This window comes from Suncus etruscus, chromosome 20 (assembly GCF_024139225.1).
Source record: "Suncus etruscus isolate mSunEtr1 chromosome 20, mSunEtr1.pri.cur, whole genome shotgun sequence".
NCBI classification, from domain to species: Eukaryota; Metazoa; Chordata; class Mammalia; order Eulipotyphla; family Soricidae; genus Suncus; species Suncus etruscus.
In genome coordinates, this window is record NC_064867.1 from 33,748,874 (window position 1) to 33,773,644 (window position 24,771).

Consider the following 24,771-nt stretch of genomic DNA (forward strand, 5'->3'; position numbering starts at 1 on the left):
GGTTACTCCTGGCTATGCGCTCAGAAGTTGCTCCTGGCTTCTAGGGGGAACATATGGGATGCCGGGGGATCGAACCGCGGTCCGTTCTAGGCTAGCGCAGGCAAGGCAGGCACCTTACCTCCAGCGCCACCGCCCGGCCCCTGTTGCAACATTTTAACATGAGTTCTTTACCTAGAATCTTGCGCCAGTTCCCAAACTGGGAGCTCAAATTCCTCCTTCAACCAATAGATACTGCCAAGCAACTGTCATGAAGTCCCAGGGCCAGGAGGACCTGCTGTGGGACCTGTTTTGGTCATTGTTTGCCCCTGAGCCCCTTTCTCTGCTCGGTCTGGGGTCTCATACCATTCCTGGCTCCTCTCTCCATCTTTCCTGCTGAGCAGAAATTCTTCGCATTACATGTGTCCCTGCAGTTTATCACTGACAGGTCCCAGGCCTGTGATTCTCACCACATGCCATGTGTGGCTCATGACTGTGACCAGACAATCCAGTCGAGCAAACACCCAACTGCAGATCATTCCAGACTCTTGATCATGCTAGTCCATAAGATCACTGGTTCCAAGACCAGTGATGTCCCACTTTTTTGTTTGTTTGTTTGTTTTTGGGTCACACCCAGTGGTGCTCAGAGGTTGATCCTGGTTCTACTAGGGATCATTCCTGGTGGGGCTCAAGGGATCATACGGCTGCCGGGGAAATAAACCCGCATTAACCATGTGCAAGCCAAGCACCCTTCTAACTCCTATGGCTCTGTCCCCAGTTATGTGTCCTTGAGAGGAAAACTGCAGGGGAAATGTAGACCCATCTCTGCTATCATATGCTCAGGAGTCTGAACCCATGTCTTCTGCTGTCCACTTCAAGAACAGGTTCACAGGGACTTCATCCTAAAAGATTCCATGCAAGTATGTTGGTTGATTTCTGGGGAGTCAGTCAGAGAAGATATGGCGGATCTATGGGACCTCGATTTTACTGGCTCCCACAGTTTCTACAAACATTTTTGTTTTTGTTTTTGGGCCACACCTGGTGACACTCAAGGGGCCTACAAACTTTTTTTGGGGGGGGGGCTCAACACCTGGCAGTGCTCAGGGGTTACTCCTGGCTCTGCACTCAGAAATCGCTCCTGGCAGACTTAGGGGACCATATGGGATGCCGGGATTTGAACCACCATCCTTCTGATGGCAAAGCAAACACCTTACCTCCAAGCTATCTCTCGGGCCCCCAAAAGATACATTTCAAAACTGTTGAGCTTCACGAGGACCCCATCCCTTCCTAAATTCCAAGGACTTGCCTTTGACTTTTAACTGTTTTTAACTGTTGCAAACCTTACTATGGTTATCTAAATCTTGCAAAAATGGAACTGAGCAAATGTCAAGTGTCAGTACTCCCTGGAATGAACCATCCTACTGCAAGCTATATAAAGGCTTGTTAGATCTGGTTCGAGGCTCTCTCTCTCTCATCCTCTGGGGGAGCCCTGGCATGCTTGTAAATAAATAAAACCCCTTGCTTTTGCATTGCCTCAGCCTCTTGGAGTCATTAGAGGAGTGCGTGTGGAATTCCAGACCTTATCAGAACCACTGAGAGGAGGTCATGTCCTCTCAATGGGACACTAAAGAGAAAAAGTTGCAACCACGGTTGAGCATGGTTCCAGTGTCCACTTCTGTCATTTTAGGCTCGCACATACCCCCATGGTGGCCGTGAACTTTGCTAGACATACTTGATAGGGAAGGGACACACCAGACAGAGTAGAAAGAGAAATAAGTATTGGGGGGGGGGAGGACTTTACCCTCAAGGCTTCCAATGAATGACCTGAGGAGAGGGTTCTGGAGAGATAAGACCCTGGAAGGGTCCTTCCAGCACCATCAAGAGTGATTGATTCCTGGGGGCCAGAGAGATAGCACAGCAGTAGGGTGTCTGCCTCGCATGTAGACAATCTGGGATGGACCCTGGTTCATCCCTGGCACTCCATATTGTCCCCCAAGCCTGCCAGGAGTGACTTCTGAGCTCAAAACCAGGAGTAACTCCTGAATGCTGCCTGCTATGGCTCACAAACAAAAAACAAAAACAAAAACAAAACAAAACAAAAAAAAGTGATTCCTGACCACAGAGTCAGCTGTAAGCACAGAACACAACCAGGTGTCTCCCCTCCCTCACCCTAAAAAAGTCCTAAGAAAAAAAAAGAGGTCATCATCTGAACACTGAGAGACTTCTATGTTGGGAAAGATTATATTTCCTAACATAATGATACAAAAAAAAAAAACTGGCTGGTGAGACTGGGCAGAGGTTACAGTGTTTGCCTTGGTTTGAATTCTTGGCATGACAAGTAGTTCTCCCGAGCACTGTCGGGTGTGACCCTGGAGCAGAGTAAGGAGTAAATCCTGAGCACCACTGTGTAAACACACCCCAAAATTAATAACAATGAAAAACCAAATAAACTAGAAAACAGACAGATAGAACAGTGTGAAGAGCGCTTTGATCTTTGGCATTTCATTCTGATACTATCAGAAGCAATCCCTGAGTGCAGAGCCAAGAATAAGCTCTGAATACTGCTGGGTATATCCCTCCCACTAAAAAATAAATAAATAAATAAATAAATCCCAAATAAACCAGAGTCTCCTGTGCCCCAGATTTCCAATTCCAGTTCTGTGCCTAAAGGAACAGAAAATGCACAGCCCCAGCTCAGCACAGAAGTGGAAACCATCCAGTGTCGATCCAGCAAAAAACAGAGCCAAAAGGCGGGATGGTCAGCAGTGGGGAATTACTTCGCCTTGCAGAGGATAATCTGCTGCAATGCAGGAGAGCCCTGAACACACCGAGTGGAAAAAGCCAGACCCAGAGATGTGCAGAAGCTTCGACTCTGTGTCTAGGGAAGTCCATGCCCGGAGCAGGGAAATGGAGGTGGACAGAAAGCAGTGATGGGGGAGCCTGCAAAAACAGGGCGGACATGGCTGCTCAGACAGTGCTTCCTTAGGAAAAGATGAAAATACAACAAGTAGGTTCGGGGATGGATGCTGAGCTTCCTTCCTAAGCACGTTTCTAAAGCAGGGAAGCCATAAAGTGTAAGAATCACAGCTCAGCAAAGCGGCTTGAGCTGAAAGAGGGGAGATTGGGGGGGCAGGGGAAGGTACTCTCCAGCTGAAATGATTGGGTGAATAGTATACGGGCAGATGAGGGGCTTGGGTTGAGTTTTGCTAAAGGTGGGAGTGACTGGTGAAGAGGGAGATGATGTGACCCATGACGGGGCACTCGGGGACTGTGTGCGAACTGGCCTGGTGTGGGCAGGAGCTGTTAGTATGCAGCCTGAGAGACAGAGTGGAGGTGACAGTGTTTTGCGGATAGTGTTTGCCTTGGTAGAAACCTCTCAGTCTTGTCTGGATCATTTTCTGGGTAACAAGGAGCTGTAGACACTCTGTAGGGGAGGGAGGCAAGAGCTGGACACAGGACCCTGTGTCCACAAGAAGATTCTTTTTTTTGGTTTTTGGATCACACCCGACAGCGCTCAGGGGTTCCTCCTCAGAAATCACTCCTGGCAGGCTCAGGGGACCATATGAGATGCTGAGATTTGAACCACCGTCCTTCTGCATGCAAGGCAACCGCTCTACCTCCAGGCTATCTCTCCAGCCCTAAGAAGATTCTTCTATTCTGAGTCCTTTTGGGAAAACTGCAAGGCTTTTACACCTTCATTGAGGTCACACTTCAAATTCAAATTCAAGCTTATGTCCTGAACCGGCAACTACTGTGATACTCACTATTTCTGGGCCCAGAAAATGCTGATTGCTCTTGTGGAAGCACACGGAGGTGATGCTTGAATTATTATTTGAGGTGGCTCTTCAGGCAAGTTCTCACCAGTTAGAATTTTAACAAACCAGTCACCTAAGGGACTATAGTTCCTTGCATCCTGTTCCATCTTGTTCAGCTAATTTCTAAACAAATAGCTTGGAGAACAGCTGGAGGAAGGCAAGGCGGCATCTCTGCACATCTGTAGTGTGTGTGTGTGTGTGGGGGGGTGTGCAAGAAAGAAAGAGGGCAGCCATGGGCCACATGTGGCCACTGAGCACTTGACACATGGAAAGGGTGTCTGTGGAGCGAAGGGGGTTGACTTTAATTAATTTTTGTGAACTTAAAGAGCCACATGTGGGGAGCGGCTGACTGCTGTGCTGGCTGGGACAGCCCTACTGGGCCCAGAACAAAACCTTGTTCCTCATCAGTGTTCTAGAAACATCTGTTCCACTGAATGAGCCTCTGCAATAAACACACAATGAGTTTCCTGCAGAGCCAGGCCCCCTGCTAGCGAGGGGTGTGAGTGAGCAAGACCTGGAGGCAGCTGCTAAATAACTCAACCCGACTGAGCACACCAAGAGGGAGTGTACCCCCCAAGCCCCCCAGGCTAGGAAGGATGCCCAGGACAATGATTCTTCATGCTGCTATGCTGGGGTGCAGAGGACAGTATGGTGGGTGTCTGGCTTCTCTCAGGCTCCCTTAATTCAACCTGCTTCTCTCTCCAGTCTCCAGCTCCTGGGGACCACCCAGCCCTCACCTCCCATTGGCATAGCTCCAAGCCCTAATGGCCGCCTCCTCCTTCTCCAAGTCTCCTAGGATCTCACTGGGTCCTGTGGCTACCTCAGAACCACTCGCTCTGGGCTGGAGAGATAGTACAGTGGTAGGGTGTCTGTCTGCTTTGCATGCAGCCAATCCAGGATGGATGGTGGTTCAAATCCCAGCATCCCATATGGTCCCCCAAGTCTGCTAGGAGTGATTTCTTTTTTTTTTTTTTTTGGTTTTTGGGCCACACCTGGTGACGCTCAGGGGTTACTCCTGGCTATGCGCTCAGAAGTTGCTCCTGGCTTCTTGGGGGACCATATGGGATGCCGGGGGATCGAACCGCGGTCCATCCTAGGCTAGCGCAGGTAAGGCAGGCACCTTACCTTTAGCGCCATCGCCCGGCCCCTAGGAGTGATTTCTGAACGAAGAGTCAGGAGTAACCCCTGAGTGCTGCTGGATGTGACCCTCCCAAACCCCCCCCCCCCAATAATATCAATTCTTCTAGTTCTTGAGCATGGAATATTTTTCCATTTATGGAGGTTTTCTATCGCTTTCTTATTTAAAGTTATCATGGTTGCTTAAATAAAGATATTTAGAAAAAATAAAGTTATCATGGTATAGCTCTCCCATGGTATATATAGATTTGTTAAGATGTTCCTTGAGGGACCGGAGAGATAGCATGGAAGTAGTGCGTTTGCCTTGCATGCAGAAGGACAGTGGTTTGAATCCCAGCATCCCATATGGTCCCCTGAGCCTGCCAGGAGTGATTTCTGAGCGTAGAGTCAGGAGTAATCCCTGAGCACTGCTGGATGTGACCACAAAACCAAAAAAAAAAAAAAAAAGATGTTCCTAGAAACTTGATGTGTACTCAACTCATTGAGTGATCTCTCTGGCCCCTTAATAAAAAAAAAAAAAAGATAAAGAAAAAGAAACAACTACTCGCTCCGGCTAGAGAAATATGCTCTATAAATTGTCTTGGGACCCAATGCCAGGTTCCAACCCTGAGCTATGGGTAGGACTGAATCCTTTGGGAAAGGGTGAGAGGAGGGTCCTGGATTGACAATGGGCACACAGAGATCATGTGCAGCACCTGAATAGGCATTCTCTGAGCCCGTCTCCATCCCCTCAGCCATCTGTGGGGGCACCTGAAACCCTAAGGCAGCCCCTGTCTGCTGGCCGGCAGCACCCAGGGACCAGTGGGAAGGACAAGCTCTGATGGAAATGAGCCACACCTGGTGGCACAGAAGTGTCTCTGACTCAGCCTTTTGGAAGAAGATTTTCCTATAACCCTGGAAAAAGCTTCAATTATGAATGCAGACACCCAGGACCCTTGAGACAAGACTTGGGGGTCCCTGAGCTCCCTAAGGGTGGATATGATCTCAGGGCCCCAGGGTCCACTCCGGGGAGGGCCAAGCTGCCAGGATGCACCATGCCATGTGGCAGCTGGTCTATTTTTGGGACACTCTGGGCAGGATGAATCATGACTGTGCCCTAGGCACTGCAAGCAGAGAAGGGGAAGGACTTGGACCAGCCACCCCTCGGCCTCAGCTAGTGCTTTAGGGCCGCCAATAGAGCCCGACGCCTGAACACCTTTAACCTCTTCTTGCTGCCTGAGTTCGCCCAGTGCTCACAAAGGCAATTGGGTTGGCCCTAGGAGCCCAAGGAGGCAGGAGAAATGCCCTTGAGTAAACCTATCTGCTGTGAAGAAGCAGCTAGGTTCCTCCAAGACTGGCTCTAATACTTCCTGGCTAGTCTCAGGTGGTAAAACAAAACAAAACAAAAAAACAGTGAGTAATAACTCTGGTGGCCAGGATAACCTCTACTTCTAGACCACTTGGCAAGAAGGCCCATATGTGTCCTACTCCCCTGAAAATTGAGGAGTTTCTATATCCCTTAGTTCCAACTTTTTTCCCCCCTTCTATACATGGGATCTTCCTTTCCAGGGTCCTCTCTGGGTTTCCATAGTTGCAGACCCAACAGAGATGCTGTTGTCCCCTTTGGGCCAGCTTCCTGCTTGCTGGAGACCAGAGATAGAGGTAGGACGTCCCCAGCAGACTTGAAGAGCAGAGTCCAGGCCACTCTGCGGGAATCCTGCTGGTAACTTGAAGATGGCGCTGTGCATGAGAAGTAGTCGGTGCATAATTCAGAGGTTTTAGATAGTCACAGTTGTATGAACATCACCACTACCTAGTTCCAGAACATTCCTGTAATGACTCTATCCCCACTAGCAGGTACTCCCTGCCTTCTTGTTCCACTTCTGGCAACCATTGCCCCCACACTCTTGTTTCCCTAACAGGGTCTGGGCTTAGCATGCTAATTCCTGGAGTCAGAAACTCCAGCAAAAGCTTGTGCTAGGCACCAGGAAGGAGCTTGGTGGTAAAGTAAGAATTTGGGGTGCCCTTCTCATCTCCTAAGCAAATGCAGAAAGCTGGTGTCTTGGCCAAGAAACAACTATTCAGTGCAGAACCATCCTCTCTAGCAGAGTCTACACTCCACAGTTCCCTCAGACCCAAGGCTAGCCCTCCCCAGGTTTAATACAGACCCTGGTTCATGTGCTGACCAGGGACAGAGATACCCCATAACCTCTAATTTAAAGTGCCATCTTGCTCTTCTCAAGATACACTTAGGGGGGCACAGTGGTAGGGCATTTGCCTTGCATGCAGCCAATCCAGGACTGATGGTGGTTAAAAATCCCGGCATCGGGCCCGGAGAGATAGCACAGCGGTGTTTGCCTTGCAAGCAGCCGATCCAGGACCAAAGGTGGTTGGTTCGAATCCCGGTGTCCCATATGGTCCCCTGTGCCTGCCAGGAGCTATTTCTGAGCAGACAGCCAGGAATAACCCCTGAGCACCGCCGGGTGTGGCCCAAAAACCAAAAAAAAAAAAAAATCCCGGCATCCCATATGGTCCCCTGTGATTGTCAGGAGCGATTTCTGAGTGCAAAGCCAGGAGTAACCCCTGAGCTCAGCCAAGTGTGACCCCAAAACAAGACAAAAGAGACACTTTGGGCCAGAGAGAAATGCTCAGGCAACTGATAGTAGGAGGCCCTTTCCCATCGGGGGCACCATATCCATGAGCATCGCTGGAAGCGACTCCCAAGCAGTCCCCAGACAATGACAGGTGGGGCCCCACACAGGCCCCCACCTCCAAAGAAAGACATCTCCTTTGCTAAAGACTCAACTTTGGGGCTGTTTTGAAATGTGTGTATCCCAACAGCTTCTTCTTTGAAGACCAAAGGAATCTATATTCTTGGGTTTTCAATAAGGTATCTGGCATTTTCCAGATGACTGCACTTAGGAAATTCCAGGGAGATGTCCTGAGGCCTCACTGCAGCTTTGGAAAATGATGCTGGTCTTGGAGAAGGGAATGGTGGTAAGCAGGGGCTTGTCCAGAAGGACAAAGCCATGTGGTATTTGTCCAAATGAGCCAGAGAAACAATGGAGAGGGGGAATTCCCAACCCCAACTGTAGTTAAAGCGGCAATGGATCATACTTAGGAGACAGAATCTGATGAAGAGAGCTAAGGGCAGCTGAAAGGATCTATAAAGTTTGGAAGAGAAGGTGCTGGGTACAAGAATTCACTAAAATCTTTGCAAGAAACGAGTGAAATGAGCCCACTGGAAAGTAGACCCCTCTGTGTAACTGAAGCCGTCTCTGGGACAATCACAAAAGGCGCCATATTGGTTCTCTCCTCTGGTGGCGTGCAGGGGGCAGCAGATAAGAACTAATTTATACAATGGTCTCTTAGGAGGCCAAGAGTCTTCATGCACAGGTTCTGCACAGAAGGAGTGCAGTGAACTCTGCAGAGAAGGAATCCGGAGGGCAAATCTCAAATCTGGAGAATTTGAGAATGGGGCAAAGCTTCTAGATCTTAATTCAGAAGATCTAGAGGGCAGCCCCAGAGAACTGTGAGCAAGGGGTACTCTAAGTCACATGAGATAATGACTCCAAGTAGCATATAAATTGGGACCAGTGAATCAGCCCCCATCTAACAAAGGAAGTGGAGGGGTCGAAGTACCTTAGCACAGTGGTAGGGTGTTTGCCTTGCATGTGGCTGACCCCGGACAGGCCAGGGTTTGATTTCCAGCATCATATGGTCCCCTGAGCCTGCCAGGGGGTGATTTCTGAGTGTAGAGCCAAGAGTAACCCCCGAGCATCACCAGGTCTGACCCCCAAACAAACAAAAAATAAAATAAAAAAGAAAGTGGTGGCAAAAGTCTGTGTTGCTAAGGAGTGACTTTGGGAAGAGAAATAGCTTGCTCAGTTTACCATATTGTCCTGGCCAAAGAGGACGGGCCCCATGAAGAGGTAGAGAAAGAACAAAATTTTGGCAAGGCAGGGATTTGTTGCCTACAGGTCAAACCCAGCCCCAAACTACCTACCACTGAATGTAGAACCCTAGGGACTGTTGTTGGTGTGTGTTTTATTTCAAATCCATCTCAGGGGCTCAAGAGATAGTAAAGGGATAAGACATTGATTGGCCTTACACAAAGCTGACCATGGTTTAATCGGGGCATTCCATATGGTCCCCTAAATACCACCAGGAGTATGATTTGATGCACCATCTGGGGTGACTCCCAAACAAAACCAAAGCAAACAAACAAATAAGACAAAAGATATATTTTAAAAGCACATCTTGATTGCATTAAATACTGAGTGTTTTTTATTTGTTTCTATTTGGAGATCCCACCCAGGATTACTCAGGGTTTACTCCTGGCTCTGCACTCAGGGATTACTCCTGGGATTGGGGGACCAGATGGGATGCCAGATGTTGAACCTGGGTTAGCTGCTTGCAAGGTAAATGTCCTTTATGCTGTACTCCTTCCGGCTCTCCAACAGAGTTTCTTTGAGTGCCTATCTGCCAAACTTCTGAATGCAAAGGGGGGGGGCAGAAGTAAGACACCCTGTGCAGCCTGCGCCAATCTAGACACTCCCATGACTGTTTAAATTAGCAACTGTGACCTGAGAGATGTACAGAGGTTAAAGTCTTTGCCTTGCATGTGGCTGACGCTGGCTCAAACCCAACACTGCATGATCTGAACATCACTGAGAATGACCCCTAATCACAGAGCTCGGAGAAAATATTGGGTGCCCCTTCCCACTTAACTGTCAAATGCAATCAACATCTGTGAGAACCCCCCCCCCACACACACACACACATTCTGTGACTACACTCCTCCACCCAAGAGACAAGTCTACTTGAGTCTGTTAGAAACCCAGATTTTGGCTGCTTTTGGGGTCCCTGGTATGGGAGGGGGTACATACTCATACTGGGTGCAGCATGAAGGCTGGCTCCTGTGGGCAAGGCCCCCAGTTCACTGATTGCTCAGCCACCTCCAGAAAACCCAAGCCCCCAGGCCAGCAGGCAACGGTGTCAGCCAGTGCTCACTGAAATCTGCATCTGGGACCAATTTGTTCACTAGACACCAGCCTCCCTCCAGTCAGTCAAATAATCTGTGGGGGTCCATAATTCTCCACAACTGTTCATTTGTATGCAGCCTGTGTTGTGTTGTTTATGTTCCTAATTACAGATCTGGGTTTATCAAGAGGCTGCAGTGTGGATGGAGAGTCGCTCCACAAATACAAGCACTACTGCTCGGTGACACAGAGGGGGAGATGGAGCCGCCTCTCTCCAGAGCTCCTGACTGACTCCCCAATCCACACACCCAGTCCACACTCCCAGCATTCCACCCTTCAGAGGCATGGCCTTGCCATGGTGGTGGAGCTGGCAGGGAGAAAAAATTGGGGTCGTGGGTAGGGCACTCGCCTTCCCTGTGGCCAACCTGGGTTCAATTCCTTTTTTTTTTTTTTTTTTGGGTTTTTGGTCTATACCCGGCGGTGCTCAGGGTTTACTCCTGGCTATCTGCCCAGAAATAGCTCCTGGCAGGCACGGGGGACCATATGGGACACTGGGATTCGAACCAACCACCTTTGGTCCTGGATCGGCTGCTTGCAAGGCAAACGCCACTGTGTTATCTCTCCGGGCCCACATATGGTTTCTTGAGTGCTGTCAGCTCTACCATGTAGCCATATCCCTGTCCTCTGCTTGGCACTTCTCGTCAGAGTGCTTCGAGGTTTGCCCGCTGCATAGGACATTCTGGAATGTTCTCTCCTAGGAGTTCCAACCTTGAAAGGCCCTGCCTAAAGTCCTGTTAAAAGTCCAACTTTTTTTCCTCCTAGAGATCCTCTCTGCCTCTATCCAGTGCTCTGAAATCCCACAGACCTCCCTGACTGTGGGCCTGTGTCCAGGCCTACATCAGGGCAATCTACAGAGAGTCAGGCTGGTGCCAACCTCAGCCCCCTCACACTGAGAACTTGTCAAGAGGCCAAGAAGACATGTTGATTGATGAAAGTCATCACTAAAGACATATCTTATATACATGTGTTGCACATATATAAATGCTTCATATCAGCATGCCTTACACACACCATGTACATACAGGACTCATACATGCCTCGCATGCACATGACTTGCACACACATCTTACACATGATTTGTATACACATCTAACACAAACATACATACGTGTCTTAGCAGGGCCATATCCCTTCCCTCCAGCTTTTCCCAGCAAGATGGAGCGAGACTAAGATTTTAGAACCAAGGATTCATTGAACTTTCTTGAATCAAAACATGGAAACCCCCCAAACTCAACACTGACTGCTGCTGTGTTTGCCAGTGAGCAGGTCAGCTGTGAAAATAAGTCCCGGGAGTAAGGGCCACAGGGCAAAGCAGAAGAGCACCCCCCTTCGGGGCCTTCTCTGCAACAGTCAGGAAGACGCCTTCCATGCCTGCTCTTCCTTCTCACAGGTCACATCTCCAAATACCACCCCTGTGCCTCCACAACTCCACTCCCCCTGCAAATGCACCAGACTTACGCTAACCACTGACCACTGTTTCAACCCACATATAGACAGTAGTGGCTGCCTGGGGAAACCCTCCACGGTGATAGCTGCCCAAGATCACAATCTGATGTCAGAAACATTTTATTTCTGTTTCACTTTTCAGTGCCTGAGGCTGCCAGACAGGAAGGCACCGGAAGGGCCTGTCTGGGATGAGGCCCCTCATCCCAGTTGGCTGGCCCCCTCCCCGAATACATACGATGCACTGAGTTGTGGGTGCTATTACTGATGCATTCATTGTTTTGTGATGATAATGCAATTTTGTTTGAATAGAAGAATGTCTGTGTTATAGATGAGATCTGTGTGTGAGGGGGAGAGAGAGGGGAGAAGGAGAGAGAAGAGAAAAACAGAGGTGGAGAGAAACAGAGCAAATGAGAGAGAGGATACATGCAGAGGAGGTAATGAACTACCAGTTGTGGAAGAACATTCAGTGCTGAATCTAGGTAAAAAGTTTCCAGATACTCACTGTGATTTTTTATTTTTATTTTATTTATTTATTTATTTATTTTTTGGGTCACACCCAGTGGTGCTCAGGGGTTGCTCCTGGCTCTACACTCAGAAATCGCTCCTGGAAGGTACAGGGGACCATATGGGATGCCGAGATTTGAACCACCATCCATCCTGAATTGACTGCGTGCAAGGCAAATGCCCTACTGCTGTGCTATCTCTCCGGCCCCCCTGATTTATTTTTTTTGGGGGGGCCACACCCAGTGACGCTCAGGGGTTACTCCTGGCTATGCGTTCAGAAATCGCTCCTGGCTTGGAATACATGGGACGCCAGGGGATCGAACCTCAGTCCATCCTCAGCTAGTGCTTGCAAGGCAGACAGATGCCTTACCTCTAGTGCCACCACTCTGACCTCATGTGATTTCTTTAAAATAAAATATTCTCTAAGTTTGGTGAAATAATATAACTTCATGAAAAAGAGGAAGATTATAAAAAAAAATTCTGACATGGCTAGGGATCTGGATTTCTCAGACAGGTTCCCACGGACAGGTCAGGAAGCAAATAGGTTACCCAGTACCCCCACCAGAGTGTCCCAGCGGGAGCTGTATATGTGAAGCTCTTTCCTCTCTCTAGCAATAGCACTGGGTAGGCGGAACTCTTCCATAGCACACTCCAGCCTGGAATTCCGTGGTTGATCACAGTGCAAGGAATTGTTGAGCAGGATGACCAAAAGAGCAGTCATTGAGCACAACCAAAATGGGAACAGATGCATGCCACAGTTACAGGAAGTGAATCCAGCAATGAGCTGAGCCCCCATCCCCTGCCCCCTGCTTCTGGTCTCACTGTTGCATTGGCTTCCTGACTCTACAATGGTAAAATTCTGGATCTTTCATCTAAACAGAAACCTACGGTCTGTTGTGGTAGTTTGGGCTGGCTCTGTTGAGTGCAGCATCTTCAGAGATTGTCCATGGGGCAGTGCATCTCAGCAGAGTGTTTTCAGAGATCACCCAATGGGCAGGACATGTTGGTATTCTTTCCTTTCAGGGTCAAATAATATCCCACCCTACTCCCTGGGCACACATCCAGGGTATCCGGGTCGTTTCTACTTTTTGGTTACTGCGAACTAACGAATGTTTGTGGACAAGTTTCTGGTTGAACATATGCTTTCATTTCTCTTGGTTTAATTCCTAGGAATGGGACTGCTGAGTCACACAGGGGTTGTGCTTGACTTTTTGAGGGGCAGCAAGACTGTTCTCTACAGCGGCCACACCATTTAACATTCCTACTACTAAAGTTAGCCACATCCTTGCCAACACTTGTTATTATCCGTCTTGAGATTAAAGCTACCTTTGAGAGTATGAGTGGTATGTTCGAGCGGTTTTGATTTTTATTTCCCTGCTGCTTAATTAAATGCTTACTGGCTATTTGTTGATCTTTGAAGAAATGCCTACTTAGGGGCCGGAGAGATAGCATGGAGGTAAAGCGTTTGCCTTTCATGCAGGAGGTCATCGGTTCGAATCCCGGCGTCCCATATGGTCCCCCGTGCCTGCCAGGAGCAATTTCTGAGCCTGGAGCCAGGAATAACCCCTGAGCACTGCCGGGTGTGACCCAAAACCCAAAAAAAAAAAAAAAAAAAAAAGAAATGCCTACTTAACTCCATTGCCTGTTTTTAAAATTGGGTGATAGGTCTTCTCCCTATTCAGTGGCAAGTGTTCTCTAAATATTCTGGAGACCAGGTCCTTATCACTCTATGATTTGCAGAACCCTTTCTTTAAGACTCCTTCCTAGACTGTCCTTTCGCTAGATGCTTGAAGCACCTCATGTAAATATTTTGCTGTAGTTCAACTCATCTGTCTCTTCTTCTCTGATTAGCGGCTTTCGTAATAAATGCTCGTAGAAATCAAGAGGAAGGAAAGGTTTTCTTTTTTTCTTTTTTGACTTTTGGGCCACAGCCAGTGACGCTCAGGGGTTACTCCTGGCTATGCAGTCAGAAATTGTCCCTGGCTTGGAGGACCATATGGGATGCTGGGGAATTGAACCGAGGTCCATTTTAAGTCAGCCGTGTGCAAGGCAAATGTCCTACCAATGTGCCACCAGTCTGGCCCCCCATGGCCTATTTCTTACTCTCAGGGACCTGAAGCCTGCACGAAGTATTTCTGGTTCTTGTGACCTTTTCCATTCAGGTAAAAGCGGACCACACCACCCAAGTTTCTTTTCAGAAGGATACGAAGCTTCATGTCTATTCTCTGCTCACTTGGATTCTTCCCAAATACCTGCTTATCACATCACTACTCCATGAAAACAAAGCCGAGAGCAAAGACCAGGGAATCTTTGAGAAAGCAAGTTCTGGAGGGATGATGGCCAGACTTCATTCCAGATATCACACTGGAGGTTCCTGCTCAAAGGAAATATCGCGTTTTTCTTTTCGCGTGAAGAGGCACATAGTTTTTAGAAGAGAAAAAAACAAGAAAAGATAAAAGTCACAGCAGGGGCCGGAGCGATAGCACAGCTGTAGGGCATTTTGCCTTGTATGTGGCCGACCCAGAAAGGATCCCAGTTTGATTCCTGGCACCCCCGAGCCTGCTGGGGTGATTTCTAAACACACACAAAAGTCACAGCAGTGATCAAATAGTCTTAAACGGAAGTTCTAAATGTGATGGTGAAAGTGCATTAACCTGATTGCTATTACTATGTGGTATGTCTGTACAATAAAAGGGGCATAACACTGCAGATTAGTTACATATGCTTATATGGCTAATTAGTATATGCTCTCCTCCCTGCAATCAGGCTTCAGCTACAGGTGGCATTCACTCCATAAGACACACAGACATTTCTCCCCATCTTTTTTTTGGAAGGGGGTAGAAGTGCATCTTATGGTATGAAAATTACAGTAGCTTTCTACCTGCTCTCTCAGTCTTCTGAGGCTGGGACCTGTAGGGTTGATTCAGAAGGAAAAACCCAGAACAGGAGAGCCTGGGGCTTCACTCTGAAAACTGCCTTTCTAAGCAGCTGGGTTGGTCCCCGAGTGATTTTCGCCACTGGAAACAGGCCTGAGTGCTGACACGGGGGTTCCCATCACTCCTACTGGCCTCCAAAGGCGTATTTGTCATCGGAGGCTCTTGATGAAGCTGTACATAAATAAAAAACAAAACAAAACAAAATATTCCGCAGGCACCAAATCAAAAGCAGCTGTGGGCTGGAGAGGCCAAAAACTCAAACTTAAGTGCAAGAGGCCCAGCGAAAACACTTGTTAGTGGTGTGATTGCCTTTGCTCAAGAGTAAATGGGATGCCAAGAAGGCCACATCACATGGTCATAATGCTTTTCAGATGACTTTCCTGCTATATGAGAAATGGGCACGTTCCTTTCAAGAACTCTCAATTCTGGAGGCCATGAATCAGAGTGGGAATCCCAATTTAGATTTTTAGATTTAGCCCGGCAGTTCAGCTCTGTTCTTTCCTCAGTCCAGATAGGATTCTATGTCCTATGTGACCGTTGGCGATATACTCTCTTTTTTCACAACAATCCTTAGTCCCCAAGTCTGAAGAATAGAGGCTCTGCTGAGTGAAGCAGACATGACTGGAATGCACATCAAAAACTGACTTTTGGGCCCAGAGAGATAGCACAGTGGCGTTTGCCTTGCAAGCCGATCCAGGACCTAAGGTGGTTGGTTCGAATCCCTCCCGGTGTCCCATATGGTCCCCCGTGCCTGCCAGGAGCTATTTCCGGGTATAGCCCAAAAAACAAAACAAAACAAAATAAAAAAACAAAAACAAAAAAAAAAATAAAAAACTGACTTTCTATCCCAGATGAGGAGTGGTAGCAGAGGCTCTGGCTAATACTGGAACCATGGATTTTGCTACTGGTCAAGAGATAGGGTGAAATAGTAAATAGTTTAGGGCAGTTAGATAAGAGGATTTTATTTTATTGTTTTGGTTTTGGGGCCACACTCAGCTGTGCTCAGGTGTTACTCCTGGCTCTGTGCTCAGAAATCGCTGGGATGCTGGGATTCGAACCTAGGTCCATCCTGGGTTAACCCTGTGCAAAGCAAATGCCCTACTGCTGTGCTATATCTCAGGCCCTATATAAGAGGATTTTAGACTAAGCCTTCTCCAGGATCCTACTAATACAGTTTTTTTTTCCTTCTATTAATTTACTTTTTTTGTTTTGTTTTGTTTTTGGGTCATACTTGGTATGAACAAGTATACTTGGTAGTGCTCAGGGGTTACTCTTGACTGGCATGAGGGTCTTCTGATAATCTGTATGAATCCATCTTATATATGTAGTTTGATAGAATTAGAAAATCACACACTTTGGGTGCCGGAGTGGTGGTGCAAGCAGTTAGGGTATTTGCTTGCACGAGCTAACCTAGGACAAACCATGGTTCGACCCCATATGGTCCCCCATGCCAAGAGCGATTTCTGAGCATATAGGTAAGAGTAACCCCTGAGCATTATTGGGTGTGGTCCAAAAGGCAAAAAATGAACAAATAAACCCACTTGCTTTGTATGCAGGAATTACTCCTGGTGGTGCTTGGGGACCATATGGAATGTAGGGACCAAACCAAGATCAGTCATGTGCAAGACAAACACCAATCTACTGTACTATTGCCCCAGCCCCAAAGATGTGTGTATTTTTTTTTGTTTGTTTGTTTGTTTTTTGGTCACACCCAGCAGTGCTCAGGGGTTACTCCTGGCTGTCTGCTCAGAAATAGCTCCTGGCAGGGGGCCGGGCGGTGGCGCTGGAGGTAAGGTGCCTGCCTTGCCTGCGCTAGCCTAGGACGGACCGCGGTTCGATCCCCCGGCGTCCCATATGGTCCCCCAAGAAGCCAGGAGCAACTTCTGAGCGCATAGCCAGGAGTAACCCCTGAGCGTCACAGGGTGTGGCCCAAAAACCAAAAAAAAAAAAAAAAAAAAAAAAAAGCTCCTGGCAGGCATGGGGGACCATATGGGAAACCGGAATTCGAACCAACCATCTTTGGTCCTGGATCGGCTGCTTGCAAGGCAAACGCCACTGTGCTATCTCTCTGGGCCCAGATGTGTGTATTTTTAAGTGTACATGTTTAAACAACAACAACAACAACAATACAAACACACACAAATTTTTCAAAGTAAAATAATGTCACCAGGCCAATGATCTTTGTACATTGAGCCCTTTTAGCAAGCATTATCTTAAGAAACAGCTCTACTTGGAACATTTTAAGAAAAGTAATGCCTTTTCTGAGGGAGGTGCTGCAAATCCCATGACAACATTTCAATGGCGATCATCCAAAGAACATTGTTGTCAAGATTTGCTTCCAACGAGGACAAGGTAGAGGGATGGGTGTAGAAGAAAGGGCCCCACCCTGCACTGAACCCTTCTGAACTGTTATTTAGACTTCTTATCAATGCATGATTTGTCTATAAAAATGGGTTTCTGGGCCCCGCTAACCGCGCTATTCACACATGAAGATTGAGGTTGCCAGATTTGATTTCATTTTTCATGAGAAGTCAGAAATGGGAAAATTCAGATTTTGTGGAAAACTCATAATTTTGAGACCTTGGCTTTCGCCATAGTTTCACACACAGGGCAGGCCAAACCAAACACACCTGCGAGTCAGAGCTGGCTCCCAGGCCACTGAGAAGCAAAAATCTGATGTGTGCAGGATGATCCAAAACTGTAAATCTCATTTAACGAAGAGAAACTTCTAAAAAAGAACTCAGACCTCGGACTGAAACTCTGTCCATTGGTGTCCCATGCCTACTTTACTTGCTCGTACTTTCTATGACTGTCCCATCTCTTCCTGGGTCTCTGAAAAAGTACTGGTGTTTCACTAACTCAAAAGCCAAACAAGCCAGGCCCTATCAAGGAAGCATCCTAGTCCCCGAGCACCTTCTCTGTTTGAAAGATGGACTTATGGGCCCATTTCAAGGTACAGTTTTTCCAGCCATATAAATATATGAACTGTAATAAGTTGGGTGGAAAACATTTCCTGGCCAAGTAGGTGAACCGCTGCATGACTGAATAGTTGCAAGAGCCATTTCCCATATGTGCTGCTCTAAAGACAAGATGGCAGTCATGGTCCACAGGCAGCCAGAACAGTATCTGGCAATCTGCTCACAAAGACTCATCGCAGGTCTAAATATAAGCCATTAGAGAAAAGCAGAAATTGTCGAACGCTCAGAGAATACCAGGGAACTGGTAAAGTTCTGGAAAAAGTCCTAAGTCTGGCCCTAACAATTCTCTGCTCTCCCTGGCATGCGTGAAAATGTCCCTTTAATCACCTCTGGCTCTATCATTTCCGCATGTTTTTCCATGAGGCAATACCTCGGCTTGCTGTTCCCGTTCCCCCTCTCCCTCCAGAAATTGAGTTCTCCACAAATCATGCCAGAAGAGAGACCTCAACGACTCTGATGTGAGGGAGATTTCTGTCACCCCCGCACTCAGGGCTCCAGATGTTCTAAAGGCCCAGATCTACTTTTTGCCATGTGAATGCTGAGAGCCCAGACAGACCCTTTCTGGCTCAGTCAGGTATTCAGAGCATTTTAGGAGAGAACAGGCTGTGAGGAAGAGGACCATGACCAAATGCAGGCCAACATCAGTGTTCAGGGCACATTCTGGTTGGGCTGGCTAAGCCATGATGTGTATTAGGCATTGATTTATCTATCTATGGAACTTTATTTTTGTTTTGTTTTTATTTTGGGGCCACACCTGGTGATGCTCTGGAGTTATTATTGGCTACGCACTCAGAAATCGCTCCTGGTTTGGGGGACCATATGGGATGCCAGGGAATCCAACCTTGGTCTGTCCTAGGCTAGCACTGGGAAGGCAGACATCTTACTGCTTGTGCCACTACTCTGACCCTAATCTATAGAACTTTTGACTCCAATCTATAGAACTTTTTTGTTTTGTTTTGTTTTTGGGTCACACCTGGTGGTGCTCAGGGGTTACTCCTGGCTGTCTGCTCAGAAGTAGCTCCTGGCAGGCACGGGGGACCATAGGGGACACCGGGATTCGAACCAACCACCTTTGGTCCTGGATCGGCTGCTTGCAAGGCAAACACCACTGTGTTATCTCTCCTGGCCCAATCTATGGAACTTTTGACTTACTGAGGCTATTGGGATGTGATCCACTGTAGATCTAGCTGATCTGATCCAGTTTTTTGCTCTTCCAAAGAGCAGCCGCTTGTACCAGAGGCCCAGTATAGAACCTGGTTATGTCAGTACTGATCTGGGGCTTCTCCAGTGATACACAACCCCAGATAGATTTGGGGGTAGGGTTAAAGCAATAAACAGAAAGAACTTCAGCACCAATGGCAAACTTACAAAGCCCCAATCCTTTGGGTACCCCAGGTGCTCCCTGGGAACCCATGAAGGTCCTGTGATTGGCCTTTTCTCAAAGAGCTTCTTCAGCCTGAGGGGTAGGGGTGGGGATGGGAATGGGGAGGATAAAGTGGGGTGAGGCCCTGATTCAGTCTCCTCCAATCTTACTCATCTGTCATTTTTCCAGGTGACAAATATCTCCCTGTTACACAAAGCAGGCCTATCCATTATCATCACCTTTGCTGAGATGAGTGAACATTTTGAAAACCAACCATCTATTTTTTTTTAAATGTAAATATTTTGGGGGATTACTGTTACTCACCCTAAACTGATTGGTGATTGTGCCCTACCCTAGGGTGTGACCTGGCATTCTGCCCCCACCCTAGGGTAGGACCTGATTCTGCTTCCACCATTGGTTGGTATCTGATCCCACCATTGGGTGGTACCTGACTCTGGGGGATAAAAACAAGGGTCTGTGGAAGGCCAGGGCTTTTTGGCTGGAACGGAAGCTGAGTCTTTGAACTTCAGTTTTGTCCTCCGAATAAAGCGAATATATTTCCACGAGCCTGACTGTCTGCGAGCTGTTTACCCGCCGTTTCACCTCAGAACCATCGGCTAGACAGGGTGGCAGATGCGTGCTCCGAGCTGGAAGAGAAAGGCCTCATCCTCCATCCCACCATCAGTCAACCTCTTCAGGGGCCGACTTGCTACAAAATCCTAGTCTTAAAGCAAACATTATCGCTGTGACCCTCACAATTCAGATCTACCACAATTATGGACCAACAAGCAATGCATAATGGATGCTCCAAGGTCCGAAGAAACCACTGCATGTTCAGAGACTAAGATCTGACAGCAAAGCCAAGCCCGTGTGCTCCAAAGATTAGGAGGCCACAGATCAGCAAGTTCACCGACTTGCTTTCTGCTATGTGGATAGAAACACCAATTCTCCAAGGACCATAGGCTAGATGGCTTCAGTGAGGACTACCACTCTTGCCTCCATCAATGTGTCAGGTGCCCACATCAACTCTACTAAGTGCTTCAAAATTCGTTCTTCAAAATAACGGAGAGACTCACTGATGTTAGCTCTCAGTGGTTCAGTCATAATGAATTGCTTCCTGTCATCAACACATCTGAGGGTCAGCAAGATGACAAACCCCAAAGCCCCCCAGTAGAAAGTACGAGTTGACTCCTTACCTCTGCAGCCTGGGTCTCCTGATGCAGTAAAGTGAGGCCGGTCAAGTCTTCTAAGAAAGAATGTGAAGAATTGAACACCTTGGCTAAGAAATTGAATCCTTCTCGCTCATATTGATCAAGAACCTGGAAAACAGCGAAGACTTCTTAAAAAAAGGATTGCAGGTTTTGAACTGCATCTAATGAGCCCCTTGTCAGAGATGAAAAGGAATCTGGCACTCAGCAGGAGGGAGGAGACCATCAATCATATGGCAGCCATGGAATGTTATGGCCAGGCAAACCCATGAGAGCCACATGGGCCAATATTGATTCCTGCATGGTTCGGCCACCATGGGACTCCACTGCTACAACACTAAAAGAAATAGTGCAATTCAGTTAGAAAGCCAGGTAAGGGGTCATAGAGAATAAGTGGAACTGCCAGGTTGCAGAAGGGAAATTCTGGAGGTGCTGCTAAGCTACGATGCTTTTCTATATAAGAGCTGGTGATAAAAAGGTGGAAGGTCGAAAGTCTGTTTGTGTTTTTTGTTTTGATTTTAAACCACAACTGGCAGTAGTCAGAATGTACTCCTGGTTCTGCACTCTATGATAAATGCCCTATAATTATACTATGGTTCTAGTCTCATAAGGTACAAAGTCTTTTTTGCTTGTTTGTTTGTTTTGTTTTTTGGGTCACACCCGGCAGTGCTCAGGGGTTGCTCCTGGCTCCACGCTCAGAAATCGCTCCTGACAGGCTCGGGGGACCATATGGGATGCCGGGATTTGAACCAATGACCTTCTGCATGAAAGGCAAACACCTTCCCTCCATGCTATCTCTCTGGCCCCAGGTACAAAGTCTTAACAGGTGAAGAAAAAGGATGAAGTTTAGCTTCAGATGAAACCAGTGGAAAGCCTGTTTGGGAATTTGGAATATGGAACCATACCACATGGTAAATTGTGACACAGCGAGAATCAGGTACTATTAGAGCTCAGAGGAGGCAATGGTTTAGAGCAGAAATGAAAAAGGAAGAGAGACCCAACACACAGCCAACATGAGTCACAGGGCAAGAGATACTGCATGGGAGGAAGGAGCAAATTTATCAAACCATTTCGTTTCTTTCAGAACTAAAGATGCAAGGGCAGGGCCTGTAGTGCTGGAGTGGAAAATGTATTTCGCTTGTATAAGGCCTCAGGGTCTGGTCCTTGGCATCATTTTTTTACCTCTCCTCCCCAAAAAGAAATGAGAATTCCCTTCACACCTATCATTCCTTCCACCATCATCCCTTTCATCCAGTTCTTCTGTTCACACAGAGATGAAACAGCACGAAAGCAGCAGCAAGGGTGCCATCTTTTCTCCTATAGCAGAATCTTGTGCTCTGATAAGCAATGCATACTTTGGGTCTCATGCATGAATGAGGCGGAGTGGGCTAATGGTGCAGGAGGTAGGCCAGCAAGCATCCGGAACACTAACTGGTGCCGCCCCAGTGCAGCCCCAGACAGCTGAGCCTGAGTGGCACTTCATCGCCAGGCTCAAGTATTGAACTGTCCAGTCTGCAATGGGCTTAGCATTCCAAGAGGTCCTGGGAGCCCCTTCCTCTCCAAAAAAGAAAAAAAAAGAAAATGGCAGCTCTACAGAACTGCTTTCAAAGATATCATGACAAATTAAAGATGGTCTGGACAATGTAAGTCTTTTTTTTTTTTTGGAAGGGTTTCACACCTGGAGGGGCTCAGGGGTTACTCCTGGCTCTGCACTCAGAAATTGCTTCAGGCAGGCTCAGGGACCATATGAGATAACCAGGAATTGAACTGGGTCCATCCTGGGATGTCTGCATGCAAGGCAAATGCCCTACCGCTGGCCCTGGACAATGTGGGTTTTATTGTTGTTGGTTTACTTGTTTCGGTTTTGGGGTGCTCAGGCCTTACTCCTGCTCTATTTTCTGGGATCACTCCTGGCAATGCTTAGGGGACAATATGGGGTGTCGGGGAATTGAACCTGCATGTAAGACAAGTGCCTTTGCCCCTATAGGATCCCTCTGCCCTCTAAACTATGCTCTGAAAATGAAGGTGAGAAAGGAGAGAGGAAGTGGGTGGAAGACGGGCAGGTACAAAGTGGTTCATACTGCAGTTATCTTCGAAAAGGGCACACCACCCAGCACCAAGAGCACCTCTGGCAGTCTCTTTTGTCCTATTTGAATTTTGCAGACTGTATATTTCGCTACTGCTTCATAAAAAAAGCACATCTTGTGAGCTCAAGGCTAGAGAAAGGTCTGTGGTGGAGGGGGTCTGGGAGTGTAATAAAGGGGATGGGACAGGGGACAGTGAAGGGTGGGAAGAAATACTTCAGCGTCCAGGTGAGGCTCACAGCCTCAGCCATGAGAAGTCAGGGTTTGAGAGGATCAGGGCTAGAATGCTAGGTTGGGTTAAAAAATGGTTGAGAACTACCAGGACTAAAATGCTCTGGGCTCTGAGCAGCAGGCAAGGGTCAAGGATCAAGGTCAAGGGTCAAGGATCAGCAGGGACCAGGGGGCTCACCTGGAGGCCAGAAGCCCAGTGGCCCAGAAAGGCTGCAAAGCTTGCAAAAGACAGAGAAACTGGGTGAGAAAAGGGGTTCAGGATCGCTCTGAGTTTGGGGACTGGTAGAATGGGGTCAGGAAGTTGAGCTCTGGGAGGCACTGGGGAGCTGCAAGGTGGGATAGGAGGCCCAGAAGTTCAAAAAGCAAGTGCAGGAAGGGATTGTTTAGCCGGTGGCTAAACAAACAAGCCCACAGCCTAGGGGATCTCTGCACTGGGCCGAGGGGCCTTGCAAACCAGGGTGCTATCTTGGGAAAAGCAGACTGTAAAATGGCAGAGGTTTTGCACAGGAATTGCTAGCTCAGGGAGCCCTGAAGTTCAGCACCCCAAGCATTGGCACCAGGGAGCAGCTGGCTTTGTAATAGCCTCAGAACTCTGCCAAGTACACTGGAAATAATTTGGGGGGTGGGGTCCATGGCCTTCCTACACGCCCCAATTCCTGCCTCAGATAATTGTGGGGTGCAACCCAACTCTGGAGGGCGGGGCCCTCTTGACTGAATGAGTTCTGGCCACCCAGCACCAGGATGCAGATAATTTAATGCTGGCCTGAAAAGTGTGTGGGAAACGGACCCTTTTGGGGCCACATCCAATCAGGAAGCCTGTCCCACTATTCCCTTTATGTGCTGGGAAGTTAATCTAGGTTACGAGGATAAGTAGCTTATAAAAGGTACCAGGATTTTTTCCGCCCTACAAAGAGCTTAACCTTCTGAAACGGGTGAATGTGTTTTAAATTACTTCCCTTCCCCAACAGGAAAAGACTGGGAAAGGTATTGTCATGTGACTCGGAGCACCAGGGCCTCATCAGTCCACCTCAAGCATGGCAAATGCCTCTGGGATGCAGGGAAAGTGGGGTTCTGAGGATCTTCCTGTCAGATGTGGCACTCCCGACAAGGCTAGGAGAGGGTGCTCTGCAGAAGGTAGAAAGATCCAGAATCTTGGCTGACCCACCCTTCCTTCCTCCTTCTTTCCCTCTTCCTTCCTTCAACTCTCCTGAAAGGCACGTGACCTTAATCTATGATGGACAACCGGGTCTCTGTAAGAGATTGTAGTAACTTAGAAATTTCTCTTTCTAAGACTATATGTTGTCTCTTGACTAGTTCAGATTCATACTCAAGCTTTTGTTTTTATTTTTATTTTTTTTTTAATTTTTTTGGTTTTTGGGCCACACCCGGTGGTGTTCAGGGGTTACTCCTGGCTGTCTGCTCAGAAATAGCTCCTGGCAGGCACGGGGGACCATATGGAACACCGGGATTCGAACCAACCACCTTTGGTCCTGGATCGGCTGCTTGCAAGGCAAACGCCGCTGTGCTATCTCTCCGGGCCCTTATTTTTGGTTTTTAAGCTTAAGGTATTCAGGCATCACTCCTTAGGTGGGGCTTGGGGTGGCCATATTGGGTACCAGGAATTATACCTGGGTTTGCCACGTGTAAGGTAAATGCCGTATCCACTGTTCTCTTTCTCTCTCCTATGGCCCTATTCTCAAGTTTTTCTAGCTCCTTCTATTACACTTCCATTTGGAATGACTTCCCTGTGCAACGATTTTCATGTTATGTGAAGCAGGAGGGGTTAATGTTTTGCAACTGTCATCTATGACTCTTGAACAGGGACTCTAGAACCTTCCTGCTGTCCCTGGTAATCAGACATGATGGCATCTCTCAATTCCAGCCAGAGGTTCAACTACTTGGTCTCTGCTCCAATGTATATAGGAGCTGTGAGGAATACTGGATGAGAAAACATGGGGAAACATCATGGGGAAGCCTGCAATCATTGTCTCAATTATAAACATATTCTACTGAATATGGGCAGGATCCACAAGGCCAAGTGATTTAAAAAAAAAAAAAAAGGGCAGAGATGA

The 24,771-nt window shown here is 47.7% G+C and overlaps 1 protein-coding gene across 1 annotated transcript in view; it reads right to left on the reverse strand.

Moving 5' to 3' along the window:
• The window catches only part of ATG7 (autophagy related 7), a 194,089-nt gene that overhangs the window by 60,767 nt on the left and 108,551 nt on the right, over positions 1 to 24,771 (reverse strand). The window contains exon 18 of the mRNA XM_049766270.1: positions 20,373 to 20,495. Within this exon, the coding sequence (XP_049622227.1) occupies positions 20,373 to 20,495 (123 nt within the window). The remainder of the gene's footprint in view (positions 1 to 20,372; positions 20,496 to 24,771) is intronic.